At 33.8% G+C, this 19159-nt stretch overlaps 4 protein-coding genes across 5 annotated transcripts; 2 read left to right on the plus strand and 2 right to left on the minus strand.

The window, feature by feature from the left end:
• Window positions 1–367: 367 nt before the first annotated feature.
• On the minus strand, window positions 368–2553 carry LOC106765348 (F-box/WD-40 repeat-containing protein At5g21040). The gene has a single exon (XM_014649930.2). It carries the CDS (start codon window positions 2172–2174, stop codon window positions 483–485), a length of 1692 nt encoding a protein of 563 aa, XP_014505416.1. The 5' UTR covers window positions 2175–2553; the 3' UTR covers window positions 368–482.
• A 2048-nt stretch (window positions 2554–4601) lies between these two features.
• Window positions 4602–5874, plus strand: LOC106763264. Its single transcript, XM_014647469.2, has one exon. It carries the CDS (start codon window positions 4659–4661, stop codon window positions 5871–5873), a length of 1215 nt encoding a protein of 404 aa, XP_014502955.2. The 5' UTR covers window positions 4602–4658; the 3' UTR covers window position 5874.
• A 2076-nt stretch (window positions 5875–7950) lies between these two features.
• On the plus strand, window positions 7951–13383 carry LOC106765274 (protein FAR1-RELATED SEQUENCE 3). 2 transcript variants are annotated; one of them, XM_022781941.1, is made up of 7 exons: window positions 7951–8230; window positions 8748–11022; window positions 11120–11209; window positions 11461–11610; window positions 12075–12191; window positions 12370–12448; window positions 13274–13383. In XM_022781941.1, exons 2-6 carry the CDS (start codon window positions 8779–8781, stop codon window positions 12415–12417), a joined length of 2649 nt encoding a protein of 882 aa, XP_022637662.1. In that variant the 5' UTR covers window positions 7951–8230; window positions 8748–8778; the 3' UTR covers window positions 12418–12448; window positions 13274–13383. The 2 variants fall into 2 exon arrangements, with proteins under 2 accessions (XP_022637662.1, XP_014505327.1); XM_014649841.2 differs by lacking the exon at window positions 13274–13383 and having other exon boundaries at window positions 12370–12782.
• LOC106763978 (UDP-glycosyltransferase 92A1) lies at window positions 13344–15064 on the minus strand. The gene has a single exon (XM_014648169.2). It carries the CDS (start codon window positions 14827–14829, stop codon window positions 13363–13365), a length of 1467 nt encoding a protein of 488 aa, XP_014503655.1. The 5' UTR covers window positions 14830–15064; the 3' UTR covers window positions 13344–13362.
• Window positions 15065–19159: the final 4095 nt, after the last annotated feature.

The raw sequence follows: 19159 nt of genomic DNA on the forward strand, positions 1-19159 counted from the left end.
GTTATTGTATAACTTTATTTTTGAAGACAGTTGCAAATATTTTTGTCTACATGCTTGACACGATATGACATATCACAAGACAGAAAATATTAGTCTGAAAAAATGGATTCGAAGAGCAATGATTATATAACAAGTATCATCCAAGAACATAAATGACTGTATCTGTGTTCCTCTATTAGTTTCTTAGAACTCTCAAGCAAGAATAAATCGATGGTCGATACGAGTTATCAAACACACAGAATTCTAATAGAAACACTTTGGCTAAAAACAATTCTAGAAAAGAGAATACTATCACTTTCAGTACCATGGAGAAGTAGATGGAAGTAATCACTACCTACAGACACTATTAATATTATAGTAGTAGAGATAAACATAAAATTGGTCAATTTACCTGCTTGAAACTAAAATATCGTATACATGAATTTTGTGAAAAAAAGGACCGTTGGTGCAAGTAAAGCAAATCAGATGACCATAGTCAGTCTCTATGTTTTAAGCTTTCCACTGATCCCACGTTTATTGGGCCAGATACAAGTGACAGAATTCTTCTTGGCAGCAACTGAACACTGATCAGTCCGACCACTTTTACTGTTAAGCTCTGTTTGGAGCTTCCGTCGCCTCATTCTGTTCTCTAATCGTATTCCTCTTAATGTGCGGACTCTGCGCTCAATTTCCAAAGCTTCAGTGAAATTCCATATCCTGATAACACCTTCTTCACCTCCACACACAATTCGATCAGCTCCTATACCCACAGAGAAAAGATTGATCTTAAATCCATGCAACATCCTCTGTGGAGGCTCAGCCACGTCTCCGTCCAAATGCTTTATCTTTGAAACCCTCTTCCCCAGAGCTCCTTTGTTAGTCCTCAACAGGTTTCTCACATCAATAAGAGCGAGCTTGCCGTCACTTGATGCTGAAACAAGCCATGGAAATTCAAAGGCAAGGGAATACACAGCAGCAGAATGAGGAAGCCAAGTAGAAACATGCCAAGCCTTACACTCGTAACCATCATTTACAATCTCATACATGTGAATTGCACCATCTTCACCTCCAGTAAAAAGAAAGTCCCCAGCATGGCTCCGTGCCAAAGCATAAGTGTTACCAACATGAGCATTATGAACAATGGTCATCAAATCCCCACTACTAGTATCCCAAACATACACATCTGAACCTGATGTGCTGGCCACACTAGTATCATGAGGGACAAGTGCCCAGACCCAGTCACTATGCCTCAGCACTAAAATACACTTCATTGAAAGACGGTCCCACACTCGAACAGTAGTGTCCCATGAACCACTGTAAATCCTTGTCAAATCTAAAGCAAGGGAAGTTATAGGACCTTCGTGTCCCCAAAGTCGAACCTCGGTATTTTGATTTTGTGAGGCTCTAAGCTCAAACAGGTGTGGCAGTCCTTCTACAGCCCTCCAACAATGAATAAATCCATCAGTGCCGCCAGCAACCAATAGTTTTCTATCCGCTGCAACGGCTCGAATGGTGCAGCCAAGGGGTCTTGATGAAGCAATCGACAACCCATTCTCCATGTCCCACATCCTCACAACAGAATCATACCCAGAGGTAAATATGAGCTTAGAAGAAGCCAATAGGAAAATAGTTCTAACTGCCTCAGTGTGACCATACAACACTTCCATACTATATCGTCCCATAAAAGTCTTACTCCTAAACTCCCTTTCCATGAAAATTTCCTTCCATGACTTGTCATCATCCACAACCAAGGAGGTTGTTGGAAGCCCCCATCTTTCACAATAGAATTGCTTCCAAGCATGGTGCTCGAATGCAACTCTTTGGAAAATCGTCGAGACACACGAAACAATGCCCAGATCTTTGGGGTCAAGGCAATTCAGAATCTCAGATATTAACGCCGGAGGAAGGTCAGTAATGGACAAACCACAATCTAAAACCACATCACCGGGAATTGATGATTGGCTCAAAGCACTGACCGGAGCTTTGATTCCCTTCTTAGAATTAATCTTGGATGCTCCCTTAAGCTTCACACCCTTCCCAGGTTTGCTATCTGGAAAAAGATTTTTGATTGCTACTCCTTCGGTTAAGGATTTGGATCTACTCTGATTAGGTTCAATTGTGTCTATGCCTGGATTTGCTACAAATTGTGCAGAATTTTGAGAAACCTCAGTCCTATTTGGGCACTCAAATGCCATAAAAAATGTGGATCCTACTCTATGAATGAAAAGGGTTGAAAGCTCAAACCCCAGCGACGTAACAAATGCAAAATTCCCAAATTACTAAATCGAGAATCCTAAAGTAACCCTAGGCTGAGAAACAATCGGTGACCAAATTATGGGTACAGGAATCCTAATTTTGAAAAAAAAATTGGGAAAAAAAAAAGAATGATTGAAAGAAGCAAAAAGGGTGTAAAGGATAAAAGAATAGGAAAGGAATACCTTGAGAATAGTGGTGAAGCAAAGTGAAGGAAGAGATTGAGATAAGAAAATGAAATTGGGATTAGGGTTTGTGTGGTTAAGTCTGCGACTACAAAGAATGAAGATGAGATGCACAGGTTGGATCGGACAAAAGAATATCCAACACAGTATTATTATAAAAATAAAATTAATGCTTAACAGTAAAAATAAAAAATTAATATAGAGGTTTTAATATATTGGTCCTAACAAATTATTTTGTATTTTTAAATTTTTATTTACTAAAGACTTTTTCAATTTTTTATAACATGACTAAAACACTTTTCTTTTTGCCTGAGGGGGTAACATGGAATCTAGGTGGCTACATGTGAGAAAGAGAAGAACACTTCAAACATAAACAAATACCAAAAAGAAAAATTAGTAAAATTTAAGACTAATAATGAATGAAAAAGAAGGGACTTTCCTCAATTTTTAAATGATTCTTTTATATTTTTTTGAAAGAACTAAAGTTATTATGATTTTTTTGAAAAAGGAAAAACAATGAATCCTTCCTAAAAAAGAATATTAAAAAAAATAAAACTTAATACAATATACACTAGTAACATAACTAAACTTAAAATTAATATTTGAAAAAAAAATGACACTTTAATAGTAATGTCTTGTAAATACATGTAATATATATTAAAAAAAAGTTCTTTTAATAATTATTTTTTGACAATTTTTTTACAATGTGATAAGTTGTGATTGATCTGTTTTAAATATTTTTTTAAACATAAATTCAAATCGACAAATAAAGTGATAATACATGTTTTATTGTCAAAAAATTATTAAAAATTGTCAAAATATCATCATATATATATATATATATATATATGAGAGATAAATTTAATTTAATTTAACTTTTGGTTTTCATCACACATGGAGAAAATCATCCTTAACAATTTGTATAATTTCATGCTCGTTTCAGAAAACATAGGAAAACAATATCAATACATTCTCGTTTTATGATAATAAAGGAATAAAAATCTATATTATCACGTATTTTTTTAATTTGAAAAGAAATACAAAGGATTACAAAATAAAAATGTTTTGGATATGGAATCTGAATCACAAACAAACATTTCACGTCAGACTCAGACTCAATTTTAAAAATCATAATCCAATAATCAATATAGATATAATCATAATCCAATGATTAATATATATATTTTTTCTGAAAATTTGATTGTTAATAATGTTTAAGAATTTTAATAATCTGTTCGTGAGACTTCTGAGGGATCAATTACTGAAATAACATATCTAAGAAGATGTTTTAACATTAACCAATTATAACATACAGTTTGATTATATAAATAAATGTTAACAAGACGATCATACGGTACGATATATATTAATTAAATTTCAAAAAAAAAAACACTAACATCTAACTTATCAAAAATTATATTACAAATGTCAATATAGTTTAATGAAAAAAAAAAATAGAAAAATAATTATAATATTCAGTTTGAAAAAATATGTATTAAAATTACACTTAAAAAATGATAAGACTAATAATAACTTATGAAGTTGATTGTCAAAAGTTACAATAATAATATAAAATTTAAGATATCATAAGACTAAATTTGGTTTATAAATCAAAATTTTATAAAACTTAATTTTATATATCTCAAATGCATGATGAATTAGACAAAATCAATTGAATTCCACGTTAATTCTTAGTAAATAATTTTTAATATTTTGAGATTACAACTCATTCATTCTTATTTCATTTACTCACTTTCGTATCAATATCTTAAACACGTATCATATAAAAGAAACCTTTGTAAAAAAATTTGATTTAAATTTACAAACACACATTATTTAAATAAAAAAAAAATGTCTATTGAGTTTTAGAACAATCACATTTAAACAACATTTTTCATTTAAAATAAAAAGTTTATTGACTCTCCCTCGCTTAAGTGGAATAATAAAATTATACATAATATATAATATACTGATTACAATTTATATCACCCCGTCGTGCATATGCCAACTATTTACCAAAAACAACCATTTTTAATTAATTCGTATCTTTGACTTATTTCTGTATCCATGATTCGTATCACCAGTTAACGTCAATATTCCCAATTAATCTATGATCTGAATTTTGGTACATTGTATTCATATAAAAAATATAATACTTTTTCTTTATCGATTATATTATTACAATGTATTTGATTTTCTTTCTGATTTATATATTTTTTAAACTAATTAAAAATATAAGAAATGTTACTCACTTATTTTGTAGCGAAACATAAGATCCTATTTTGGCTCCTTCCGTTACGTTTTTCTATCTCTCACACACACAATAACTCATCGCTAAACACAAAACTACGTAACCCTCTCTCGATCACACCACACACAATGTCCGGCGACGAAGCCACCACTCCCTCCGCCACACCCAAACCTTCCGCCACCGCAGCTGACTCCCCGTTAAAACTCAAAACCGCCGTCGAAGCCCTCTCCTCCATCGTCCCCTCTCTGTCCAAGCTCACCCCCGCCTCTCTCCCCACCAGCCCCGACCTCTACCCCCAAATCTCCGCCCTCCTACGCCAGCCCAACTCTGGCGCCGGCGACAACAACCTCTGCCGCTGGCTCTACGACTCGTTCCAGTCCGGCGTCGGTGACCTCCAGCTTCTCGTTCTCCGTTTCATCCCCATCATCGCCGGCGTCTACCTCTCACGCGTAGCAGACCGGAAACCCCAAGCCGGCTTCGAGGCCGTCCTCCTGGCCGTTTACGCGCACGAAACAACCTCACGCGCCGGGAAGCCCGTTTCCATAACGATCCCCGACCTCACCCAACCTAGCGTGTACCACGAGGGTAGCGTTAAAACCTCCGGCAAAGGAACCGGCACCCCCAACTCCGCCGCCACCGAGCCCGAAACCGCCGTGGTCTCCCCCGCGCTGGAGCCCCACGGCACTGTGCGGTCGACGCGGCGGGCCCGCATTGTGGGCGTGGCGCTGGAACTGTTCTACGCGAAGATCGGGCAGATGCCAGTGTCTTCAAAGATCGATTTTTGCGAGTTTTGCAAGGTGTGGGCAGGGCAAGACGGTGAGATGTATAAGGAGTTCGAAGAGGGTGGAGAGAAGACAGAAGAAGAAGAAGAAGGAAAAAAAGAAGAAGAAGAAGGTTCTGATGTGGCTGTAGAAAAGAAAGTGAAGGTTGAGGGAAGGGTTCCTCTGTGTTGGGAACTGTTGCAACCTGTTATGAGGATTCTGGGACACTGTTTGTTGGGTCCCAATAACAACAAAGAGGTTGAGCTTTTCGAGAAGGCTAATGAAGCATGCAGGTCCTTGTTTTCAAGGAGCATGCATGATGTTAACCCTAAAGCTATTCTTCCCATGAGGAGTCTCATGAGACTCTCCAAAACTGTTATGCCCAACAACAACAACAATCTTGATCCCACCGAATTACCTTTCTCGGATGTTATTTCTCTCTGAATATCCTTTCTCTTCATTCCCATTCTCTTCTTTGTCTTCCTAATAAATTATGTTAAACTATTAAGCTACAATAAATTATTACTTCAACAAATAAAAAAGTGCTATTAACCTAAACTCATATAATTAAATCAAATCATGTTTTAATTGGGCCAGTAGATTAAGAATTACTTATTCACACTTAATAGTAAATCTCGGTTTCGATCAATTATTACAGTATAGTTTTAATTTTATAATAAATATAATTACTTCATTTTTTTATTTTTTTATTTTTTTATAGATTTTAAAATAAACTTTTGATTAAAATTGATGTAAGTATAGTTCGAGAATTTATAAATGTGTTTTATTTTGTTAAAGATATACAAAGATGATTTATTATTAGCTTTCAAATTAGATGTTTTGATTGAGCCATTACAATGTTAATTTTGTATATCATTAAGAAAAAGAGTTTATATATTAAATACAAGTGATTTTTTTTTCATCAATTATTAGATTTGTATAGTAGGGATCGGACGACACGTAACGAGTCACCAAAGACGCCCGACCAGCACTGTCGGCTTATGTGCAACATCCTCACACCAGAAACATGCTAACTTTGTCTCTATCGTTCCAATTCAGTATCCACGACGAGCCCTACCATCACAGGTCATTTACTGAGTGAACAGTGCACTGACTTTAGCGTCGAAATATCTTTGACAGATACCTGGTAGGATGCATTTCAGGGGAGAGATCGAGGACTTGACTGAACGGAATTTACAAAAATAATACAGAAGGTAGAACTGTGTCCAAGAAAACAAATTGTGGAGGTACCGGTGGTAGCTCGACTCCAGAACCAAAATAATTTTGATATTTGACAGAATTGTGTATATAGAATTAAGAATTAAATAAGTTGTGTTTTAATATCTTTTGTAGTATTTTTGATAAGAACGTTTTATAATTACATGAATTTCATCTAATTTTATTATCGTGATTTATGTGTTGATTTTGGCATTTACATACCTTAAAATATCGGACATTCAATTTAATATGAAGTTATTATCAGAATCAAATATTTATTAAATGTTTAGTGTAAACAATTCTGAAATTATTGTGGAGAATTCAATTTTAATGAAGTTCGATCTATAAATATTAAAAGCTTATTTAACGCTTAAGATAATTATATCTATCTATAAAAGCATAAAGAAAATGAATATAATTAAATTGAAATAAGTGAATGATTTTCTTAGCCATGGTATTCAACATAAAAATGACAGTATTTTGAAAATGTAACAATACATGCATATCTAGATATACATCAGTTTCTAATTTTTTGTTTGAATTTTAAAGGTAATTAAAAAGAATAATAAAATATACACCGTAAAGGGTGGAATTTATAAAATATGCAATATGGTTAACTATTTATAAATTTAATTAATAGGAAAGTTATAATTAAAATGAATAAACTTATGATATATTTATATGCTATCAGATGAGAGTACACTATATTAATAAATATTTATTTTTTTCTAAAGTATAGTAAAAGGAAGCTTTGATTGTATTTTTGTTATCTATATTCTGTAAAATTCATAATTATGTTTCTTATTTTCTCATTTTTTTTAACCATTTAATTTTCAACTGTTGTTTAATTTTAATTTTTTAGAAAATATGTGGAGTTACAAGTAGGTGCTACCCTTTCAATCCTGGGAGAAAATCGCGAGTATTATGTGTTTATTAATGTTATCATGTTATGTTATAATAATAAAAATTGTACGAATAGTTGAATTGTAAATTTAATAAATCATGAATAGTTAAAACTATAGAATTAAGAATATGTTAAAAATATTTAAGGATAAAATTATTGAGAACTAAAAAATAAAAAAACAAAGTTTTTAAAAAGGAAGAAAATATGAATTTTGAAAAATATAGAATTGAAAATTATAATTGGACTTATAAAAGGAATACAATCGTAAAAATAATGGACGGTGGTAATATTACGTTACGTGGAGCCTGATCGATCGATGGATGATGGACGGTGCACAGTGCACTCAAGAAATCTCACCACATAAAACAGAAAAATAAACGAAGTTACAATTTTAAATGAATTTCGACCTAGGCGAACAATAACCGTCAGATTTAGATCAACGGTAAATATGACGTGTGCACTCATATCTAACATATGCAACGCTACATCCACCCACTCTTGGGCTCCTTCCTCCTCCGTCTCCGCAACCGCCCGGAGCTGCTCGACCACAAACCCTAGCTCTTGCCAAAACGCATCCGTTTCGTTTCCTCGCCGTTCGTGCTTTTCTGCGATTCTTCAACTCGATCAGGAGCACTGAAATTATTGACGGGCTTTATTAGCGCCATACATATTCTTCGTTGTAAGCTAGGACTTCCAATCTCTTGTTAATTTTTTATAATGAATTATTTAATAGTTTCTATTTTTATTGATTTTTTTTTTTATTTCTGTGAATTTTGCTGAATGTTTTGCAACTTCTTTGATTACTTCATCTCTAGCTATGCATTTTGACCTATCTGTGATAACTAATTGTAATAATTAATTGAATGTTAAAATTGTGTGTTGTAGTTAAGATGTTTAGCTCAAACCTATCTGACATTGAACCTTTGTTCCATTGGTATTGTTATTGGCTATACCAAATATCTGATAATGCCTGTCAGTTTTGAATTATTAACTGCACTCTGTGACAGGACTGGGTTTTTATTCGTGTCACCTTATATGACCTTAATTTGGTAAATGGAAATTTTCTTTTAATATGTTATTTTCTCCTTTCTGTGGTTAGTTTCTTTGTTTTGCAACATTAGAAAACGCTGCATTTTTAATTTTGGATTTGCTTGCTGCATAGGCAAATTAAGGCAACGTATCTTTCTATTTGATAGGATTAAAGCATGCAACTTTTGCTACATACAAATGATAAACATGGGAGAAGGAAGTGACCATCAAGCTATGGCGGATGATGGGAATGTTGAACATATTGGAGTTGGAGTTAATAAGGCTGAAAACAACTCTGGCTCTCATGTCGAGGTTGGGGTTTCTGAGCCATATGTGGGTAGGGAGTTTGATTCTGAAAATGCTGCAAAGACTTTCTACAATGAATATGCCAGACGAGTGGGTTTCAGCTGCAAAGCTGGTGCAAAGGGTCGTTCCAAAGCAGATGGGGAGAATATGTACTGCGAATTTGTCTGTGGCAGGGAGGATTTGAAAAGAAAGCTTGCTGACAGTTGCAATGCAATGATTAGGATCGAGAAGAAGAGCCAAAATAAGTGGGTTATTACACAATTTGTAAAGGAGCATAGCCATTCGATGGCAAACCTTAGTAAGGTGCAGAGTATTAGGCCTCGCAAGCACTTTTCTAGTGTGGGAAGAACCATGCCTGAAACTTACCAAGGAGTGGGGCTTGTTCCAAGCGGTGTGATGTATGTATCTATGGATAAAAATGGCATTCCTACTAAGAATATTCACGGGATTAGGAATATTCCTGCTGTTGCTACTATTGCTGAAACAGTTCACCCGGTTAAAAGTCCGTCAATGATGAATTATGCTGTTAGGCCACCTATTCAAAGGAGGACATTAGGGAGGGATGCTCACAACCTGCTGGAGTACTTTAAGAAAATGCAAGCTGAGAACCCTGGTTTCTTCTATGCAATACAACTTGATGATGATAATCACATGTCTAATGTGTTTTGGGCAGATGCGAGATCAAGGACTGCTTATGGTCATTTTGGTGATACGGTTACTATGGACACAACTTACAGAATAAATCAATATAGAGTGCCCTTTGCTCTGTTCACCGGGGTAAACCATCATGGTCAGATGATTTTGTTTGGTTGTGCACTCCTCTTGGATGATTCTGAGGCTTCTTTTATCTGGCTCTTCAAGACATTTTTGACAGCAATGAATGACCGTTACCCTGTCTCTATCACTACTGATCAAGACAGAGCTATACAAACAGCAATTTCACAAGTTTTTCCTCGAACACGGCACTGTATAAGCAAATGGCATGTCTTGCGAGAAGGCCATGAGAAGTTGGCCTATGTATGCAACATGCATCCAAATTTTCAGATTGAACTATATAATTGTATTAATCTAACAGAAACGGTTGAGGAGTTTGATTCATCGTGGAATTTTATCATGAATAAATATGATCTCACAAAAAATGATTGGCTTCAGTCATTGTACAATGCTCGTGCACAATGGGTTCCAGCATATTTCCGTGATTCATTTTTTGCAGTAATATCTCCTAATCACGGAATTGATAGTTCTTTTTTTTATGGTTTTGCCAACCATCAGGCGACATTGCCAATGTTCTTTAGGCAGTACGAACAAGCTTTAGAGAGCTGGTTTGAAAAAGAATTAGAAACAGATTATGAGACAATTTGCACCACCCCTGTCCCGAGGACACCTTCCCCAATGGAGAAGCAGGCTGCTAATCTCTATACTCGGAGAATATTTTCAAAGTTTCAAGAAGAGCTAGTGGAAACCTTTGCTTATACAGCCAACAGAATTGAAGAAGATGGAGAAAGTAGCATATTCAGGGTTGCAAAATTTGACGATGACCAAAAGGCTTATGTTGTCACATTAAACCTTTCTGAGTTGAGAGCTAACTGTAGTTGCCAAATGTTTGAGTATTCAGGCATTCTATGTAGACATGTTCTAACTGTTTTTACTGTGACTAATGTACTTACATTGCCATCTCATTATATTTTAAAACGGTGGACAAGAAATGCAAAAGTCAGTGCTGGGTCAGTTGAAGATGCTGGTGAATTGCATGTACATGAGTCTTTGGCATCGCGATATAGCAATCTTTGTTGGGAAGCCATTAAATATGCTGAAGAAGGGGCAATGACTGTAGAAACACATGATACTGCAATTGGTGCTCTTCGAGAAAGTGCAAAGAAGATTTCTTTCATGAAAAGAAGTTTGGCCAAAGTTTCCCCACCCAGTCATCCCGTCAGTGGGGCTGCTTATGATGACAGAAAATCCCCTACTTCAACAGCAGATACAAACCCTCTTCTGTGGCCACAGCAGGATGAAATAACGAAGAGGTTTAATCTTAATGATGCTAGTACTCCTGTTCAATCAGTTGCTGATCTAAATTTACCACGGATGACCCCAGTGTCTCTTCAGCGAGATGACGGTACACCTGAAAACATGGTATGTGAAGGAGAACCTCTTCCCCATTTTTTATATGGCATATTTGTGGGATTGGAACCGCATTTCAATGAATTGGTTCTTGTGTTCTATTCTGTAGGTGGTTTATCCCTGTCTGAAATCATTGACATGGGTAATGGAGAACAAGACCTCAACACCAGGGAATAGAGTGGCTGTTATCAATCTTAAGGTGTGCTGGTAATTATATGAATGATGAAAACCTGGTAGTAATAGTCATGATTTAGTTTCAAGTTGGTTTGGATACCTGTGCTTTTGCATGAGAATTTCCGAGACTCAAATAACCTTTAGTCCCTTTATGCATATAAATGTCTTCTGTAACATTTGATCGTGGTAGGTTGTCCTACTTTTATCCTCTTGCATTGTTTTATAAACAGCGAAAATGTGAGGATCCTAAGTCCTTTAAGCATATTTCTAATGCAGTTGCAAGATTATAGCAGGAATCCATCAACAGAATCGGAAGTTAAGTTTAATCTCTCAAAAGTTACTTTGGAACCGTTGTTTAACCATATGGTCAACATCAGAGATCAACTTTCTGCACCAACTAGGAAGTTTGCTGTATTAAATTTAAAGGTGTGTGATTTTGTTCCTTTGGAATTAACTTTCTCAAATAGGCCCTGTCCTTATGTTTTGTTATTGTTACTACTAGAAAAGCAGGTATTGATGCTGCTTTACATTTTCATATTAAATTTCCTTGAAGAACTTCTCTTCTTACCGAGTGGCTGTAAATGGGAGTGATAGAATATATTTTTTGATTTAAATTTATAGGGTTAGATTTTATCTAAGGAGCACATACTATTAATTATTTCCCCTTAAAGTATAGAAGAGAAGAGAGAAACAGAACAAAAGCAAAGAGTAATTATTGTCATTAATTGTATTATTTTAGCTTATTGGGGTTTTGTGGGTTTGATGCATCTTTCCTGCTTGTTTAAGATATTATCGTATAGATATCCCACTTTCTGAAAATGTTCCTTTTATTTTTGGTACATGTATTTCGACAAACTTTTTGATTGTTGAAATTCTTTTAACTGTTTCAGCTTCCAGTTGCCGATACAAATACCGGTGTGTGTGAAGTCAAGTTTCAGGTGTCCAAGGAAACATTAGTTGCTGTACTACGATCAATGGACTATATACGTGAGCAACTATCGGTTCCTGTAAGTTGTTTATTGTTACCTAAATTAGTGCTACCTGATGTATCAATGTGTTTTTAGTAGTGTGGTATCAACCATCCAACTTTAGTCTTCAATCAGGAAACTAAGGCTCTATCTTTTATTATCACACTTGGGTGTTTTTTGTGTACGTAATGTTAATTTGTAGGCTAAACTTTGGCAGGGCGATGCACAAACAGAAGCTGCTATATTGAAAAGACCTCGGAAGTGAAGCAGCGAATTTTTGTTTCATACCCAGATAGGTTGGTGACTATTAATCTTGATGGCCACATTGTGAACAGTGAATACTAAAATGGCTTTTAGAAAAGTAGTGTAGTAAAGTCTCTTTTCCTTTTTCCTATTTTGTGCGTGTTAAGTTTGTTGTCTAGGATATTTATTTGTACATGTAGCATATCATAGGCAGCATAGTTACTTTAAAGGAACCGTTTGGAAGATCCTTACCTCTTCACCGGGGTGGAGTGGAGGAGCGTTCTCCAAACGAATAACGAGTAGAAGAGGATTTAGGAATTTGGAAATGGGAAAAAAGAAGGCAAACAAAAGCAAGGGTGGAAATTATATATTAGTTTGGTGACGAAATTACCGTATGAATCCTACTTTTTTTTTTTTCACAAATAGTAATAAAAATTGTAGTAGTTCTTTAGTTTGTCAAAGAAACTTTGAACGTAAATAGTGATATTTGGCAGTGTAAATACTTCTTTAGTTTCAAATGTTCAATTATAATACTTCTGTTAAAAGTCAAGTCATACTTAATATAAATTTTTATTGGATGATAACGTGAAATTTTAGTCAAAATACTCATTGACGCAAGTCCTGTTTGATTGAATGTCAACAATTTCTTTTTGCACTTTTCATGGAAAAACACATTTTGATACAGTTCATTTGTTTTTCTTAAAGATAATCCTGAATGTGAAACAGGAAAAAAGGGATAGCGGTTTTAATAATTAAATTCCGTTCCTAAAAAGATTCAATATTGACGATGATATAGGCGAAATATTGCGGAGATCGCATTAGCTTTTTGTATACATAAAATATGCTTGAGTTAATGCATGAACTTCTGATCTTCGCAGTGACATTTTGAAAATTTAGTGGTAAAGGTTGCTGAGCAGTTTAACAAGAATGCTTCCATTAGCAACTTCATTGTTATTCAAATTCCGAATCATAGAGGCTTGGGTGATAAAATGGTTGTAACAAGATCATCCATTGCTCTTACAGAAGACCCTTTTTCTTCCCCTTTCTCTGTTGTGGCATCTCTCATGTGAGCTGCAATCTCATTTGCCCTATCCTTCATGTCCTTTCCCTTCCCATTGTCCATCACTATATCTATAACCTTCGCAACCACCTCTCCGGTAATGGTACTTTCCACAGTTCTAGCGAGCTCCACAGCCACACCCATTTCCTCCACCAACATCTTCACATTATATGCTTGCTCTGCAGCCAGTGGCCACCCAATCAATGGCACCCCATTGCTAAGACTCTCCAACACAGAGTTCCATCCACAATGGCTCAGAAACACTCCTGTTGATTTGTGTGACAGAATCTCCAACTGGGGTCCCCATTTCCTCACCAACAACCCTTTCTCGGTGTCTCTCATTCTCTCCTCAAACCCTTTTGGCAACCATTCTTCCTTGAACTCTCCATCAATGTCAAAACCAACAGGTGGCCTCACAACCCAAATAAACGATCTCCCACTTTCTTCCAACCCTTCAGCCAACGCCATCATTTGGGAGGCACTGATTGTGTTCTGTGATCCAAAAGAAACATAGACAACAGAATTTTCATCCTTCAAATCCAGCCACTCCATGCAAGCTTCAAGGGCTATACCAGATTCCTTTCCTGCACGATGTTTTGAACCCTTAGCAGAGGGTAGAAGAGGCCCCACAGTCCAAACAGGACGTTGAACATACTTCCTCAGAAGCTGCAACCCCAAAGGTTCTATCTCCTCAACCGTGTTGCAGATCCATCCGTCAGAATTCATAGAAAGTGCAATCTGTGGAATGAAGAACTGTGACCATTCATCAGTGCCATCAGCTTGTCTTATAAATTTATGCAGTTGAGTGCGGTGGAAGCGGTAGTTTTGAGGGAACCCCGGAACCCAGAACTCGTCAGAGTCTGTTTTCCTGTGAGGAAGGTTGGACCAGATAGAGATGTAGGCTAAAGTTCCATAAGCACCACAAGTGGTGAAGCATAGATTCCTAATACCTAAGCTAGTTGCAACGCTGTTAACCCAGCCAAGGAACACGTCAGATATTAAGCAAAGTGGAGGGTAACCCTCTTCTTCTGTGATCTGTGCTATGAGAGAGCGCAGAGGAGCCTCAAGGCTGAGCGATGAATTAAAAAATTTGGCTATGTGACTGAGAGGAAGCTTTTCTGTGTTCTCTACGTTTGGTGGCAAACCATGCTGGGTAGGGTCGAAATGTAACTCAGCTAGACGGATTTGATGAGGGGAAGTGGAAGAAAGTGCAGATCGAAGGTATTGAATGTTGAGAGGGGTGTTGGCTATGGTGATGTTTAAGGTTGTCTTGTGTTGGATTTGTCGTGCTAGTTGGAGGAATGGGATGATATGGCCATGTGCCATGAAGGGTATCATCACGATGTGGCCATTCTTCTTTGCTGCCTCTGCCATTGGAGCTAATAGCTTTATGGTATTCGTTTCTGATAAAAAATGTGTCTATAAGTACAGTTAAAGCTTCAGATGAACAAAAGCAATAGGCAAATGTGTGAGCCTCTGCAATCCACGTTTGAAGGTAAAGCAGTGCACTGTGCAAAGTTGCCTTTTCGGTGTGGTGGGACCTTTTCGTAAGTACGTAAAGCCTCTTGTGCATTTAGAACATAAAAAGTAATAAATGTGTTTATTCTATTTCCATTTCACACACACCTACTTTAATCAAATTATGTTTACTAGCTTTTAATGTGCATAAGGGTTTAGGTTTAGGTTTTTTTATTTATTTTACTTCAAAATAAAAAAATTCAATATTTCAAGAAATACTCACCAAAAAATCGCTTCCCCGCATACATCAATTGTTGCTCACGAATAATTCAATTCACTCACTAAACCATACTTATTATTAATATAAATTAGACTTAATTAAGTTTTAATTTTTTAGTAAATTTAAATCTTTTTAGCTGAATCTCTATTAAACTTTTCTAAGTTATGTGTACTAAGAAATTTTATACTTATAAATTATAGTTAAAGTCATATTATTTAAAGTCATATATGGTTTAAAAGTAATTTATAAAATATGTAATAAAATTGTAAATTTTAATAAAAATATGAATATAGAATTTATATATAAGTTAAATTTGGTTTCAATAGGACAAAATTGTTCTAATTTTAAAAAAATTAAAATTAAATTAAATCAAAATAATAAATATAAAAACGTTAATACATGACATTATTATTAATAATGTCATAAACATTTTTTTCTAAATAAAAATTAAAAAATCTATCAAATGACATATCACATTCATTATTTATAATTTTGTTATCTATTTAAATATCGTTATAAAAATGTCAAATTAAACAAAATTAATAAAAATTAAGACTTAATTAAAAAAAAGCTAAAACTACATTAAGAAAAACTTAAAAAAAAAAACAGATATCAAAATAATATTTAAGTCTTTTCTTCCTAAAGTTTTACATAAGAATAAACATCAAATGTAAGCTTTCTAACATGACCATGTTAAAAGTTATAAACCTTTTACTATGACCAAAAATTGTGATCTTCTCATGTTAAAAAGTTAAGAATACAATACAAAATCGTCTTCATAGATGAGACAACTTGTTTTCATGGAGAAGTTAAAGAATGAAAATGATTCATTCTTATACAAATTAAGTAAATGAAATACATATAAAAAAAATTTAAAAAAAGAAATACAGATAAATAATTTAATAAAAGTAATAGAGATATTACTCTTTTCCTGTCTGGGTTTGGCATGAATTTTGTGTGTCAGCTCCTTTTCATCTTTCTTAATTATTTTGAAAGTGTTTAACTGTACTGTCGTCAATATTAATGATCTTTTCTCTCTAGTTTATATACGGGTGAGCATGTGATATTTGTAAAAGGTCCATATGCTTTTTGGATTTTTCTTCATAACTTTTATTATGTTTTTTAATTAAATGGGTTGAATTGTGACAAGTGTGGATTGTAGAAAATATAATTCTTTTTTAAAATTTATGTCTTTCAAATCTCTCTCATGTCATTAAAACAACATTTATGTGAAGATATAAGTGTCATATTCTAAATAAAGTTGCATCTTTACTATTATAGTTATAATTGAATTAATGAATTTTTATTTTTTCTTTTTATTTTTCTTTTATTTGTCTTTTTTTCATTTCTTTTATTTTTATATTTTCTTTTTTCGTAATTTGTAATTTTTTTCTTTTATTTGTTTTTCAATTATTTCTTTTAGTTCCTTTTTATATCAACTTTTTGTTTCTTGTTTCCTTGATTATCTTTCTTTGATTTCTTATTTTTTTCGGTGGGTTTCCTTTTCTTCACACCTCTTTTGTCACAATTATAAAATGGCTTTTCTATAATTATCAAACATTAATTACTTTTTTTTTTTATTATGAGAATTTCAAGTGTCAAGAGAGATCTTTCACATTAAATAGAAATATGTGAGATGAATAATATAATATATAAGAAATAAGACTCACAAACTTATGTTTACTTGTGTTTATAAGTTTATTGTTTTTTATTAGTAAACAGAGGTATTTATAATTAATTTTTGTATTTGTTTTCACTTATTTAGGTTGATTCATAGGAGAGCGAATATCCATACATTTTGGAGGATATTTTGACATTATACATTCTAGATGTTTCTAAGAAAGACCAACATAGCCTTACATTTTATTTTAAATTACACTGCAAATAGAATCTATTCGTTCATAATATATGATATAATCATTATGTTTGTTCATGACAAAATCAATTATGATTGCGAGAGAATCTATTATCTGTATTTGATGAAATGACCACGATACTAGAATTGATTCCATAGTCTTAAACACATGCAACACAATTGTAACTATTTTTCACATGGGAATCCTGAAATCGATTATGTTTGCAAGAGAATCGATTATGTGTATTTGATTAAATGATCATTGAAATTGAGCTTGTCAAGCTTAAACTGAGCTTATCAAACTTGTATATTGAAATTACAGAGGTAAAACCGAGTTTGTCAAACTTGTTTGACGAGCCTGACATGCTAAAATCGAGTTTGTCAAGTCAGAGCCGAGCTTCTTCTTATGTGTATTTATTCTCTTGTAGCTTTAATGTTTATGAAATATTTGAAGTGTTGTTTTTTCTTTGGGTGAGATGGAGGACGTACCACCTTGATGGTTTGTGGTAGCCTATGGTGAAGAAGTGGTAATTCAGAGTGATCTTTTTTAAGTTTTGGTTTCCTATGTCTATTACTCTTCAATAAGTTAGATAAGATGATAATTGTTACTTAATTTAATTTTGTACGATAATATATATTTATTAGTTATATATCACTTTGTGTTAATAAATGGTGTTATGTAAATTGATTTATATGATAATTATTTATTAGTTATATTTATGGTGTTAATAAAAATTTGTGTGATATTTATGATGTTAATAAATATTTGTGTGATGGTATTAGCTACATATAATTGGTATGCATTATTTAATTAGGTTATATTAATTTTTGTTGGATATAATTCATTAAAATTAAATAATATAGTATTTTAGTATATAAAATTTTGCTGACTTTTTTATATCGTTTAATTTAAATTAATTGATGTAAAAATATTTTTACTACTTAAATTTAAATATATATCAAATTTCTACACAAAATCAAATTAATAATGATATATTTTTATTAATTAAAACATTTTTTTAATCTATCAAACTCTTACAAACTTTCTCTTTAAATCTATTTTTCCGTCTTATTAAATTCATTCTTGTAATAACCACTAAATTAAAAGTAAAACTTTTAAGAATATTATAAAATAATAAAATTAAGTTTTAGAAAAATAAAAACTTGCATCAGCTTCTTAAGGCACCTTCAGAAACGTGTCATTTCATTTCTTCCAAAACAGCTCTCTCACTAACCTTGTGCTCTTTCAAAACACCGCCTTCTCTCTAGATTTCTTCCCCATTGAACCACTGGAATTCCATTCTGAAGGTACCTAGAAGATCTTGGCATCACAAGCTTTGAATTTTAACAACCAGATTTTCAGTTTAGTAGGGTAAGTAGTTTCTCCCCTTTCTTGGATGTTAGGAGACCTAAGACCAGCAATTTCCCTTATTGCATGTGTCTTTTGTGTCATCCTCTTCAAACTATTTTTTAATCCCAGCTCTAAGAGTTGTCTTTGATCACTATCTTGTAGTCTTTAGGATCTGCGGGAGTTCTTGAGAAATAGGATCTGTTGAGGCAACCTTGAACTGCACTGTAGAATTTCCAGGTAAGGGAAGCTAGGTTTAATTTTGGTTGGTAGAAATTAATTTGATTGTGTTGATACTGTTTAAAGGCTTTAAGTTGATGGGAAGCTAGGTTTAATTTTGGTTGGTAGAAATTAATTTGATTGTGTTGATACTGTTTAAAGGCTTTAAGTTGATGGGAAGCTAGGTTTAATTTTGGTTGGTAGAAATNAATTTGATTNTGTTGNTACTNTTTAAAGGCTTTAAGTTGATGCATGTGTATTTTCTGTGGTAACTGTTGGAATTGAAATGATGAATATGTGTACTTAAATGTGTGCTTTAAGTTACTGTGAACTATGTGATTTTGAATAATATGAATTTGGACTAGTATGAAAATAGGATTGTGTGTGAGTTGAATGTTTTGAAGCTGTGATTTCAGGTTATGTAGATTATTGGGAAATCATTCCAGTTATTATAATGATAGAGTCCAAATTCAGGGAACTAGACTAGTGATTTTTAGAGTTAGAGGTTAGGGTCTGGTCTAGGCAATTAAAGTCACTTAGTTAA

This window comes from Vigna radiata, chromosome 6 (genome assembly GCF_000741045.1).
Source record: "Vigna radiata var. radiata cultivar VC1973A chromosome 6, Vradiata_ver6, whole genome shotgun sequence".
Taxonomy (NCBI): Eukaryota; Viridiplantae; Streptophyta; class Magnoliopsida; order Fabales; family Fabaceae; genus Vigna; species Vigna radiata.